We start from the raw sequence: 13,694 nt of genomic DNA on the forward strand, positions 1-13,694 counted from the left end.
ATGCTCTTATATAAAATAAATAAATAAAAAAAATGTAAAAAAGAATCTGGGTCAGTCACTTTGTGTATTTTCTCTCCTGTCTACGCTTCCTGCCATTAATGGTGCAAAACAATTAGTCCATTTGTAGTTCAACATGAAAAAAATTATATAACGTATCATGTGTTATTTTCTAGCCTTACAAAACATTTTATCTGTTTATTTATTTTGCTTTATTTGTATATCGTATTTAACTAAAGTGTAATTTCTTATTGTCCCTTGCTTAATAATAATCTACAGGTACATTTAGGATCAAACTCCTTTCCCAAGAGCTCTATATAAGAAAAACATACAGAAGCGTATGAGGGTCGTTTTAATCATCTGAATGATCCTCCCAGAATATGGACCTATGGAAGCAGATTATCTTGGTATCTTTTGGACTTGAGATGCCAATCGAAGTTGCGGGTGATCTTGGCACGTTTCTTTCACTCTACAATACAGACATCAGCACTCTAACCTCTAGCAGAAATGACACGCAAGCAAGCACTTTTATTTCCACTAAGTACACTAATCCAGACTCCTGCTATGTTCCCCATTTTCAGAGAAAGCCCACGTGAAAGAAAAGATTAAGAAGACGTAGGCGAGAAAATGATTACATGCCTAACAGGGTGATTACAAACTAACACATAATTAACACCACATCTATTCTTACTATACAATACACTATATAAACTTTGTACTGTATATATTATATTCGATCTATATATCTGTACTCTAAAGAGGAAATCTTAATGCCTCTTAAAAGCTGGCTCCCAGTTATTTTGCTTTTATATATAGACCACAAGACATCACAGGAAGCCGAGCTTCATCGTTAAACTGATACGTCTATAAGATGTAAAGAAAACGTCGCAAAATATTTACATATAATATTTACATTTACAGTTTGCCATTGGAGCTAATAATAAGCTAATAATCATACATCTGTGCTGCCAATATAAATTTTGTGGTAGCTCAGTGGCTAAGATGTTGGACCACTGATTGGAAGGTTGTGAGTTTGAATCCCACCGAGCTGCCACTCCTGGTCCACTGAGCAAGGCCCTAAACCCTCAGTGGCTCAGCAGTATAAATGAGATAAATGTAACTCACTCTAATAAGGATGTTTAATAAATGCCATAAATATAAATATTTCCATGCGGTCTAATGTACACCTTTAATTTTTAATGTCACTGACTAGTCAGTTATGCACGGAAGAAAAAGGCTAAGCTACGACATGGACCACTATAACATATTTAATCATTTGCAAAAAGTGACCTGAAAATGCACTTAGGCTGAATCCATTTTTGATGGGCTGCTCTAATAGATGGGCGTCCTTGAGGTTCAAAGGGAGCTTTGGACTCGCCTCTTAATTAACCAAGCTGCCATCCCATCCTGTTCCCTCTCATCTTCCTAATTAGATCTTTAACAACAAACAAATGAAGACCTTTTACAGGAACCTGCGGTGCAGCTTGTTGCGTACGTAACACAGCAGAGGATGGCTTTCGGAGGCCCTGCCTTTGTTTAACGCTCCCCAGCCTACTTTCCTACACAATGCCACGGTGCTGCTGCTATTTGCATAAATATTCAGTCTAATTTCGGCATAGCAGGAGGGACAGGACACGAAATACAAAATTAACACGCATACAACAAATACACCTGGTTTCTTTGTTTGCAATGACATAGCAAATTAGCCCCGGAAAGCCGTTCATTTTACTGCTGTGACAGGAAAGGTCTTATCTAATAAAGGCCTACAGAAATTACTTTTATTGTGCAGGTAGATCACTTCTAATGATAGCGCTATCTGAAGCAGAAATGTGGAATAAAATGCAGTTAAAAGCACCCATTTACTAACTACAGAGAAAGCCATCTGGCAGAATAGGGCTGCTTGATTACCTTCGGCAGCTAATTCCCTATTTCTGAGCACATGCAAATGATTCACTTTGACCAAGTGGAAGCGGGGAAGCTGAGGGAAAAATGGAGCTGAATTAAACATTGTCATTTTTAGACATCAAAAGTTGCCTCAATAATGGCTTGGTTCAGATGTTCTGCTACAGCCAGCCAGTTACAGAATGACACTCGGCGTGTTTTATGTTCCCATGAATAACGCACGGATGGAGGGAGGAAGTGAGCGTGTGTGTGCGTATCAGCTCCCTTCCGTATTTACATATGAATTATTTCCTCAAAACAGCAAGACAAAGCCCAACATATTCCTTTTCCTCTCACAAGCTTTCTTCCTACTCGTACCAACAAAACCAAGCGAGTTGCTCTCTTTCCACTAACCCAGGTCTCGTGCTCTCGCTCAAAGCCAAATCTAATTACTTCATAATGGCACATTTTGGTGCGGGGAACCGTGTGCATCGTTGACAGGTGATAGATGCATAAATTCACTCCGGCTGACTTGATGAATAGCAGCATGGAAACGCACGGCGCTCGCTTGCGGTGGCCAGACGACACAGCCTCATCTATTCATCATCTGCACCTCCAGACGCCGCCGCCGCCGCCAACCACAAACGCACTCCAGGGTCGTGTCTGAGCAGCTGGGAGGAGATCATCCAGATGTGCCTTTGGCTATGCAACATCTGTACGGAGCCTGGACACCCCAGCTGGCATTGAGAGGAGAAAGAGTGATGCTCAGAATGACTGCACTCTGTAAGGTTGTCAATCGCGCCATTAGATAGCCCATCTGGGTGTTTTTGCTGAGATGAAAGAGATGAAAGCCTTTAAGTTGCTTTCTCCCCCTCCTGCTGCGTGTTATTATCAATAATGCTTGATAAGAAAACAGATATATACAAATGTGCTTTTATCGCCTGTTAGGAAACAAAGAACAGGACTGTGCTACTCCTTTATGTGTAATGTGAGTTACTCTGTGGATAACTGGCTTTAATGCAACTTAGTGGTCTCTTTAGCATTTACAGCCAGGCAGCCGTTTCAGAGATTACTGCAGGGTCCCAACAGGGGCCTTGCAGTCAGTGGGAGACTTTAATTTCCTCTTCTCAGTATTCAGCATCCCTCGCTCTCTAGAGTGCTGCACTATGGTTACATATCAAACCAGCTCTCTGGATGGTGCCACAGAGCCCCAGGCACTGGCTGCATTGCTTCCTCTCAACAATAATGTGCACTGCTGTTTGTTGTCAACATACACTATAGCTGAATTCACAAATGCCGACTTTGTGGGCCTGTCATAACGGATCCACAGGGGTGCCTGTAGAAATATCTGGACAGGAAGTTGTTTGGTATTCGCCAAGAACGTAGATTACAAGAATACAAAAAAAAAAAAAAAAAAAATTTGTGAAGCTGTTTGGAATGTAAATGACTTAAAATCGCATTCCAAAATAAGATAATCCACCGAGACTCGACTGCACTTCACAAATCGGGACATTTTGGTGCAATCTGAAGCAAGTTTACAATCTGAACCCAAATAAGTCGACGTACTTAAGCGTTCATCCCTCCTTTGTCCTACGTGCTTCCAGCACTGCTTTCTGTTAATCCGGCAAAAAAGTCGGAAGAACACCAAAATGTGTTTGCATGGCAATTTAATATAATGTGAAGTGCGTTAATGAAGGACAGGGGCAAAGCTCTGGCGCTTTCTGCAGCTGGATCAGGTTCAGTGGACTCCGAATAGCTCACACCTGACCTGTCAGCACTACATTACCACAATTAGCCTGCTGAGGCTAGCAAAATACTGCCATTTAAAGTACCTTTTCATGAAAGGATGGAGAAAAAGCTGACATTTCGCACGGTGACTTTCAAACGGTTTCCGCAAAGCTGGAGGACCACAGCCAACCTTAGAAATAGCATTGCACACAATCAACTACTGTAGGCAGAAATGTCAGACACGGTAAATACATCGCAAAAGGCTGGAGAGGGAATCCACACAAGAAAAAAAAAAAAAAAAAAAAAAGAGGTAAAGAAAAAAAAAAAAAAACACAGACCGGCACTCTTTAAAAAGCACCGAAGCAGCAGTTCCTCTCACAGATGTAGTGCTATCTCAAAGTGACTGAATCTCTCCCATCTTTCCTCACTTAAATGAAACTCAAACTTCACTCAAATCCTCTTGAAGAGTGTCAGTGAACTTGTCAAATGTTCTCCTAAATTAGCTCAGGATTTATGAACATGTGCAATTAGCTTTTTCATTTCCACCTATGCCATCTTTAAAGAATTACTAACCGCCTTTGCTGCCTCCAGAGACGATCAGTCTCTATTCTCAGATGTTATTTCTTTTTTCCTTCTTTCTTTTTTTCTCTCTTTTAGCCAACAGGTGACTAATTATCATTACCAGCGCTCCCTCTTAGCAGATGACATCTCATAAATACTCTATAGATAATGCCTCATTGCTATTTTTTGCTCGGATAGCCTCGGAAAATTACATTTAAATTATGAAAATTACATCTAATCAAGCAAATATCTCAAATCCTCGTGATTTATCCTCCACTCTGTGATGGATCTCTTTGTCCCTTGCACACACTCGCACACTCTGGTGTGCAGATGGAGAAGGGAAGTGGACAGCTCACTCCGAGATGGACAAAAACACACATCTGTCTTCATCAGGAGAGGTGACAAATGAGAATGAGGCGTGTTTCATATTTCCACCTCAGACGGCTGGACACTGAAGATGCAGCCTGGCCTAGTTTGCACCTGCTGCCGGTGAACAGGACACGCACTAAAACATGCACGCACGCACGCACACACACACACACACACACACACACACACACACACACACACACACACACACACACACACACACAGCTGTGGACCACCGCCTGTCTGTCCATATATAGCAACTAATGGAGAGTGACACAAGCTCTCTATGTTCTCGCTTCCTTCCCCTCTCTCTCTCTCTCTCTCTCTCTCTCTCTCTCTCTCTCTCTCTCTCTCTCTCTCTCTCACACACACACAATGCAGTGAGTCTGACACACAATCAAGCAGGACTGGGGAAAAAGCCACTCGTGTCTGTGTATATATGATATGAATATTTACCTTCACTTTGTAAAACAGCACTTCTCTTTTCCACACTTAAAGCAAAAGCTGATTCAGTACAGTACATCACTACTGTTAGGCTATTTCTTTTATGACTACAAAAAAACCCGCTTACTATTAACAACCGTACACACACACTACATTTCCAGCTTACGTTTTAAACTACACTGTAAACGCTATCACTAAATCTAAATAAAATCAGCAGACTAGATGTGTACAAAGATAAATCAACATATCATCAGTGCACTAGCTGAAAACCATCAGAACCACTTAAACCACCTTAACTAGAGGTGTGCCACAGGACTGGAGCAGATGTACAGATAGATTTACCCACTGGTACTGCACCAGTTCAGTTTAGTAGCTGCTTACTGGTCAGGCTTTCTGGTTGAAATGACTTAAAGTATATAATGTTATTAGAAACTACAGTACAGGCACAAAAAGAGGATTGGTCCTGATTTCCTAGGCAGAGCCGAGATTGTGATTTTATTTCTTACAACTCTACACTCTACACCATTAAAGTGACACAAAAGTAATAAGATTACACTACAACAAAACAGCGGAACATACTAATGACTTTTCCCAGCATTGTCTCTGACAGCGTGTGGAGCTGTGTAGATTTGTCTTCATCGAGTCTGAAATAGTTTCACACCATCAAAGTAAATTTAATCTGTTTGCTTAACTGTCTACAAAACTGTTTATTCCCCTGCCCTGACTAGTTATAATCCTCATGCTGGCAAGTAATGAATGTAACTGACTAGTGAGAGAAATCCCCAGTGTGTGGACATGTATTTACCTGTTTACGGGGACCACAAGTCCTTATAAGGACAGGAGTAAGTGATGAATGTGACATTGCGAGGACATTTAGCTCTTCTCATAAAGAGCAACGTTTTTACACAAATGAAAGTGTAAAATTAATTTGAAATATTTGGATACTCAAAAACAGGGCTAGGTATTTCATTTCATATTATTTTGCGTGTGTGTGTGTGTGTGTGTGTGTGTGTGTGTGTGTGTGTGTGTGTGTGTGTGCATTTGTGTAGTTTCATGCATAAAGAAAACACTGTGAGTTTATCCACATCTCTCCAGAATATTAATCTTTTACTGTACACCCAAAACAGGGTTACAGTGTCTGAAGTTAGAGATAAATTAGTAGACGAGGAGCAGTTTTGTGCTCCAGTAATCCACAGCAGTGAGTATACGTGTGTGTGTGTGGGAGAGACAGGGTTGCCGGTTTCTTTACAGTCCTCAGCCAGGGTAACAGCACAACCCACACAGATGGGATCTACACCAGATCTACAGCGTCGAGCAAACCTCTGCATTGTGACTCATCTTTTCCAGCACGCTGGCCCTCAGAAAGGTTGCAGGGCTCCACTATGCCTCTTCTAGCTTAGCTCAAAATGTAACAGTCTAAAAGACGCAGCTTTAAAACATGGCTGCACTCTTGTATAAGAAGGAGTGGAAAGAAAAAAAAAAAGCAAGCAAAAAAGAAAAAATAAATAAAAGTCTTGTAAGGTGAATGTTTCTTCTACTAAAATGTCATGCTATCAGTCTGTAGGTAAAGGACAAGGTTTGCATATGCAAAAGGAAAGCATAAATATTTCTACCGTGCAGATTTCTAATGCATTTTAAAACACAGATACCTTATCCAGCGCTAGGTTTCAGACAATACCTACTTGACCTACAGCTACATTACTTCTAACAAGCCCACTGCTAATAAAGCATGCAGTCAAGTCAGTGTCACAGATAGGTCAGAAACAAGCAGAGGAGGTGTGAACCATATAGATAAAGGATAAGAGAATGGAAGGCTAATGCAATACACTGGAGAGAACACAAGAAAATGAACTCAAGATAAATGAAATATACATTTATTTGGAAAGTGGACGCGAAGTGAGAAAGCAATATGACTTAGAAAACAAGATGGAGAGAGAAGTATAAGAATTTGTATGATAAGTATGATCAAATCAGGAAAAACGAATGATTAATGAGCAAATGAACAAAGAGAAAGTGGTAGTGTGTCTTTTTGAGAAGGTGTGATGAAAGGGAGGAAAGACAAACCTTCCGCTGGCGTAGGAGCAGGACAGAGTGTCTAGGGAGTCAGTCTCAGACTCCCAGACTCTGGCTTTCAGCTGGCTCAAACCAAGCAAGAGAAAAACAGCAGAGACATGACCAGCAGCTCAACGCCTATTAAACACCAGTAACATGTCAGCTCCTACTGTACATCTTAGCCTATAAATGAAGTTTGCATGCAGTTTTCTGGTCAGTTTTGAAAGATTTGTGCAGTTGATTTCCCCTTTGTGGCATCCCCAAGCATCAGCGCATGACCAATCTTCTGCTGACCAGCCAGACGGCAGGAAGGAATGAATCAAATGAATGTTTTCTAATGTGAGTGTCAAGAGACGCTCTGGTGTAGAAGAGACCTCTCTGTACAGGACAGTTTAGCTGTAAGACTGACTGCATTAGCTCTGTATATAAGATAAGTGATTCCATGACTGGGCTGTTTGTATTTCACTGATATTACTTATTCAAGACATTTTAAACATAGGCAAAATATCCCTGTGAGCATATTTCAAATGAATATGCACTAGATACTGAAATGTGATCAGTAGAATATTATATTTGCTATAATGTGTGGATCTGTTTGACAAACCCATGCTTGAATTAGCCGTTTTCCACGAGTCGTCCCTGATAGGTTATGAAAGTACACTGTAGACACAGTCAGCCTTGATACCTGAACACATTCATTCCTATGCTGGAATTTTCCAGATGGAAGTTGCATCATCAAAAATTTCTTGAAGATCACAGAAAGGAGAAAAATAATCTCTAGCATTCTGGTACTTTTAAATTTATTTATTATTATTACTGAGAACCAACCATTGTCAGGAAAGAAAGCTGGGATGTTGTCTAAGATGGATTATGACACTTTAGAATGGTTGGATGTTTTTTTTTTTTCCTTGCTCTGGCTGGGCAATATGACAATATGATATAAGATCAATATTGTGATATATGATGTCATCATTTGTGAGATATCACCTAGACTGTGATATTAATCATGATATTTAAAAAATGTTGTTGTTTTTTGGAATAAGAACAACCTAAAAGTAAATAAATACGGCTTAAATGTTTGCATGTAACGTTTTTAGATATTAAATACAAGCATCAACAAAATCAGTTTGACCAGATATTCATATGTCCCTCTGTTTTGCTGCTACATGTTGTGTATTGTATATAAATGTCTTCATGGATCGTGATATGATTTTCCAGCTCCTCAATCATGGAATCACAACAAACCAGTACAGAAAGAGTTACCTAAAGAATCGTTCTTTAAATCTAGTCCATCGCTATGTGTTTTTGTTCAACCTTGATATTTTACATGTGGGCCAATGCAAAGTGGCCACGAGGTGGCAGTATAACATCCAACACTTTCAAGTGTAAAAGAAGGTTAAGTATTCTGAATAACAAATTGTTGTTGTTGTTGTTGTTTTTAAATAATCATTTTAAATCAATCAGGTCATAGCTGAGAAAGCAAGTGCAAACCCCCAAAAAAGTAAATTTTAAGCTAAGCTAATTTTCTCCAAAGCCAAGCAAGCAGGGCTCTTTCTAAAATTGCATTAACAAATAAATTCGCTCTTAGTATTGATTGTAATCTACATAGCTAAATTGTTAAGTGGAAGAATCAGAGACAAGGCAGAACTCGATTGTAATAGCCTTATCATGGATAAAGTCTCCACTTTGTCTCCTTAAAAAGAGGATAGAAAAGTGTTTGCCAAATCATTTGGAGATCAGAAACTCGAATCGTGATGCTGCCACAGTAGTCCATGACTGGGAGCTCAGGAAAGTAGTGGCTGGGCTTTCAGAGTGGGAGATGTGGGATTTGTGGCACACTCTCATCAATCACACAGACACAAGCCAATCACTGGTGTATGCATGTGGAAGTGGGTGGATAGCGATTTACTCCACACCTTAACACTGCAGGAGCAGCAGCTCGAGAAGATGAATTCAGCTGGCTTCACGTGAATGCCTTCACCCTCCCTGCCTGGTAGCTCTTGTACGAAAGGGGAGACATGTTTAATGGGGAGAATCTTGTCATGACTTAATTAGGCAGAAACTCTGGGAGAATAAAAATATAATCAAAATAAATAAATAAAAGCCTAGCGTGAACACATATTCATAATCTTATTAAATATTTTACATTTAAATAGATGCTAGCCTACTCTCTATAAACTGTCTTATTAGAAATTTTTTCAAATTCAGCGCTATCAAATGGTGTAATTGTGCTCCTGGCCAAGCGTCACCAAGTAAAATTTTAAAATGAACTAGTAACTGCATTAGCTGTTAGTATTTGAGGTACCAGATCTAAATGTAGTGAATCTAAAAGTTTTCCTTAATGAGTCTGCTTAGCAGCTTTATTAAGCCAACGCTTGACCACGTCCGACTCTGCTGGAGCCGTCTACTGTGTGCTCGAAGCTAAGTTAGCTCTGGTACTGAGTGACTGGCTTTTAACAAACAGCCCACACAAATACATCTCGCCTTGCACCTAGCTGTAAATGTATGCACAGCAGGAGTTTATAAATTCATCCTGGCACTAAGATCGGCTGGGTAATAGATGATGAAGTCCCGTGAAAAGGTCATCGTTAAATGTCAGCACTCTGTCTCAATGGCTTTCCGGTTTCTGTCACAGTGCAGCCATGGAGAGAGTGTTCTACCCATCAGCTTCAGACAGGAGCAGAGAGAGCCAGTCTGCTAGCATACCCTGCCTAATACCTGCTACTACAGTACCACCCTGACTTCTTCTGCCCTGCCATACCACAATAAGAGGGTGGCAGATTGTAAGCTACATTCTAATGGAGATGCTGTGCTTATCTGAAGTCCATTCCCGAGTGAAAAAGAGTTAGCATTAACTGAGATTTCTCATGAGAGTCTCATTTAATGCTTACGGCATTCTCTGAACAAGGCTGCTGCATTTCACACTCTTAAAAGTAAAAGAGATGCAAAGTGCAAGTGAGGGTTTTTTTGTAGGCTTAGTTGCTTTAGCAGGGCACTAATCAGAATCAGACACGTCTGATTGAGTGGAGAGGCATGACTGATTGGCTCACGCTCTGTCGACTGAGCGCCGGCAGACCCAGCGCATAGCCACTTTTACGCCTGTCTACGAATTACACCAAGCTGGATGGCTGGCTGCTCAAGAGCAGGTGTCGGTGAAGTGCACTCGAGTGTGTGCTTCTTGTGTGTGTGAAAAAGTGTATAAAAGTGTGTGTATGTGTGTGTAGAACAGAAATAATGTGTGTGTGTGTCTGTGTGTGTGTGTGTGTATGTGTGTGTGTGTGTGTGTGTGTGTGTGTGTGTGTGTGTGTGTGTGTGTGTGTGTGTGTCTGTGTGTGCGGGGTGTGTGTGTGTGTGCGGGAACCGTCTGAATAACGGGGCCACATCAAACTGGCACTCAGACCCCACTTTCTGACAGCCAATTAGACAAGGCCATCACATCCTGCCGTGGTAAAGGCCAGTCGCTGCAGTAAAGGCCAGTGAGGAGAGCACTAGCAGCTCCCACCTTCCCTCCGTTTATTTATTTAAGCATCCCCGCATCAAACAGACAAAGTCAAATTGATTGATTAAGCTATCTGGCCACTGGATCGATAGCCGTAGTTGGAGGAGGACAGCCAAGAAAGTGCTAAATGTGCAGCCTCAGTAATTCTGGTCAGTCTGGATCAAAGACACATCGAGGAAGCCAGTTATGGCCAGGAGTGATTAAGTGTGGATGAACTCAGTAAAAACCATGAGAAATAAAGATGCTCAGTCACACAGACTGTGTTTAATGGGAATCTGTGGGGTTAAGAAAACACTCCATCTATAGCAGATTACAGAATACTGAGAAAGCAGAGCTCAAGTCTAATCTGTGACCTATGACCAGCTTCACCAGCACAAAAAACATAACGCCACAGTCACATTAGAAATGTAAACTGTGCATCTCCTTTATAAACGGACGAGAACGAGTAAAACATTGCTTTTGCCTGGTTCATAAATGCACATCTACTTTTCTAAATCAGTTTAGGCGTGCTAAAGCAAGACATAAAGCTTATATGGTTTCTGTCTCTCTGAATTGGCTATAAACATTAAAGACACAATGTAGATGGGACCACACACACACACACACACACACACACACAGAGAGACAAAGACACACACTTACACACATCTTCAGACCAATTAAATATAGCCAGTCCACATACAGGATTGGTTTTGGACAGTGGGAGGACAATGTGAGAGAATCGAAGGCTGAGCTCAGGATCCAACCAGGGACAAAGGAGTGGTGAGGTGGTAATTCTATTCACTATGCTAACTAAATAATTTATCACCACAAGGAAACATCTGATATCAAACTGATGCCTGCATACTGCTAAAAATAGCAAGTTCCTTAGATTTGATTCTGCACTGAAACAGAACAGGTGTGAAGTCATGTGAAAATTATTCCCCCTGCAACACTAATCACAGCAAATTCAGTTTAAATAACTGTTACTTCACTTTAGAAATCATGCTGATGCAACACTTAATGTGACTGGGCCTTAAGGCAAAACTGGTCTCAGGTCAGACGCCAGAAGCTGAACTCTACTAAACACACCTAATATAGGTTAGATGATAAAGCAAATCTGTTCTCTTAACTCCAAAATCCTGGTGGTGGTATCTAAATAAATCGTGTGTGTGCGTGTGTATGTGTGTGTGTGAGAGGACAGAGGCGGCTAGAGTTAAGAGCAGCATGGAGAGAGCGGCCAGCACACAGATATATGGCCAGAGTGTTTACCTGGCCCTGTGTGGTGTGGATATACTGCGTAGCCGCCTCTTCCACGGGCCCCCCTACCTGAACCACGTGCTGCTGCCACCGCTGCTGCCGCCATCGGACCGTATGCCGCCGCAGGAAAGCCTGCAGGATGACAAGTGAGACAAGTTAACGAAGGTTGGAGAGGAAGAAGAAAAGAAAAAGAAGTGCTAAGCTGAGCTATATGAATGTCTGTCTGTATATATATATATACAGTATATATACAGTATGTATATACAGTATATATATATATACAGTGAAGACAAATAGCGTAAGTGTAATCCAGATATACCTCCTCAGTACTTTGTCACGAACTCTATCTTGTTCCAGAATGATTTGCTGCCAGTGGGTATTGTCGATCCTGTCTCAGGAGCTGCGTTTAATATATTCAGCAAGCTACAGTGACGCTAGTGCATTTCTGCATGAATAGCCATGTCTTCATTCAGTGCTTATCTCCTGAGAGCACACCCCAGCAAGGCCACAAACGCAGATGAGCCTTTTAGATATGATGGCTTGCTTATATGGCCATTTTACTGCAACACATTATTTTTAAAAGCTTTCCAATCTGGTTAAATGCATGAAACCAGTGTGACTCTTTAAGGCGTTAAGAGAGGAAAGAGTGCAGCACAGAGAGTTAAGTGCCAGATCTATAATCTAACTATAGTGATGTACGTGAACATCTTTCTGCAAAATCAATACTATGTTCAACAAACTGTTACAACATTCACTACCGCTCTGTCCAATCCTTTTGCATGAGTATCGTTTTCCACCGGCTGTGGAGCTCTAAAGGAATTATGAAACGCTGGTCCGGTGATTATTTAATACTCTAAATCAAGGCAGTAAGACGGTATTATTTATAGAAGTGCAATTACGCTCTCTACAGCTCGCCGCAGAACCTTGTCGTAACAGAAGCGGAGGAGAGGAAGAGCAGCAGATGCTTCTGGGCTTCTAACAGCCACTTGTGTTACTAAACACCAAAGAAATCTGTCCATAGCACAACCGTACAAGGCTGAAGTCTGAGCATGACCAGCGCTGGCAGCATATATGCAGACGGCTATACAGTCAAAACACTTTGTAGTCCACTTAAGTCACTTATCTTTCTGGCACTGCTCATGTCAGGGTGGGAGTAATGCAAGTGAGACAGAGAGTCGTAAAGCCAAGCAGGCAAATCTTTCTTTGTCGCTGGTAGTGGTGGTTTATGCTTTGGAACTCAATCAGTCAGGGGGATAATTTGGTCTCCAGGCTGTGTGAATAGCAGCTATAGCTGTGGTGGGCCTGGGGTGCTGAGCAGAAGGGTGATTTGTGAGGAGGCCCAGTATGACTGGCTCTATCCGCTCCTTGTTTTACTGTCTCTCTCTGCTGTTATTAGCAGATTAGGCATCTGGGATTAATTGCTTACTTCCAAGTGCTGTTTAATTCACTTCAGGCACCTACGATGTACAGGAAAAGAACAGGTACGTACGTACATATGGACTAAAACTGAAGAGAGCATGAAGAACATGGCATGTGTGGGTGCATGTAATAGTGTTTCTCCACCAAACACCATGACACAAAACCAGTTCTGAATACTACTGAATATAATTCCAAATAACACCAGGAATTATTGAGCTCCAGCAAAAGATAGCAAAGAGTTTGTTTTAACACTCGAGTGTGCCGATACTTTAATCTTTAGTGGAAATGTGGAGAAGTCAGAGTAACTTCACCAGACGACGTTAAGATTAGAGATCTGCCTAATTTTAATATTCAAATATCTGTAAGAGTTAATGAACAGATATTCAGTGAAGCGCTGGGAGAGGAGAAAAGCATATTTAATGTGGCGTAATCAAGTATCATTTTTCCACTGCAATTAAACATTCCTCCTGTCAGGGTGGTGCACGTGTTTATGAGTGTAACAGAC

The 13,694-nt window shown here is 41.2% G+C and overlaps 1 protein-coding gene across 14 annotated transcripts in view; it reads right to left on the minus strand.

Moving 5' to 3' along the window:
- Nucleotides 1-13,694, minus strand: part of msi2b (musashi RNA-binding protein 2b) — a 237,049-nt gene that overhangs the window by 18,059 nt on the left and 205,296 nt on the right. For 8 of the 14 annotated variants that reach the window (XM_027148097.2, XM_027148086.2, XM_027148091.2 and 5 more), the window contains exon 11: nucleotides 11,783-11,902. The exons of 2 other annotated variants lie outside the window; for them this stretch is intronic. In XM_027148097.2, coding sequence (XP_027003898.1) covers nucleotides 11,783-11,902 — 120 coding nt within the window. The remainder of the gene's footprint in view (nucleotides 1-11,782; nucleotides 11,903-13,694) is intronic. 4 more of the 14 variants (XM_027148099.2, XM_027148093.2, XM_027148100.2 and 1 more) reach the window with 1 other exon arrangement.

The sequence above is a fragment of the Tachysurus fulvidraco genome, chromosome 11 (assembly GCF_022655615.1).
Source record: "Tachysurus fulvidraco isolate hzauxx_2018 chromosome 11, HZAU_PFXX_2.0, whole genome shotgun sequence".
Classification (NCBI taxonomy): Eukaryota; Metazoa; Chordata; class Actinopteri; order Siluriformes; family Bagridae; genus Tachysurus; species Tachysurus fulvidraco.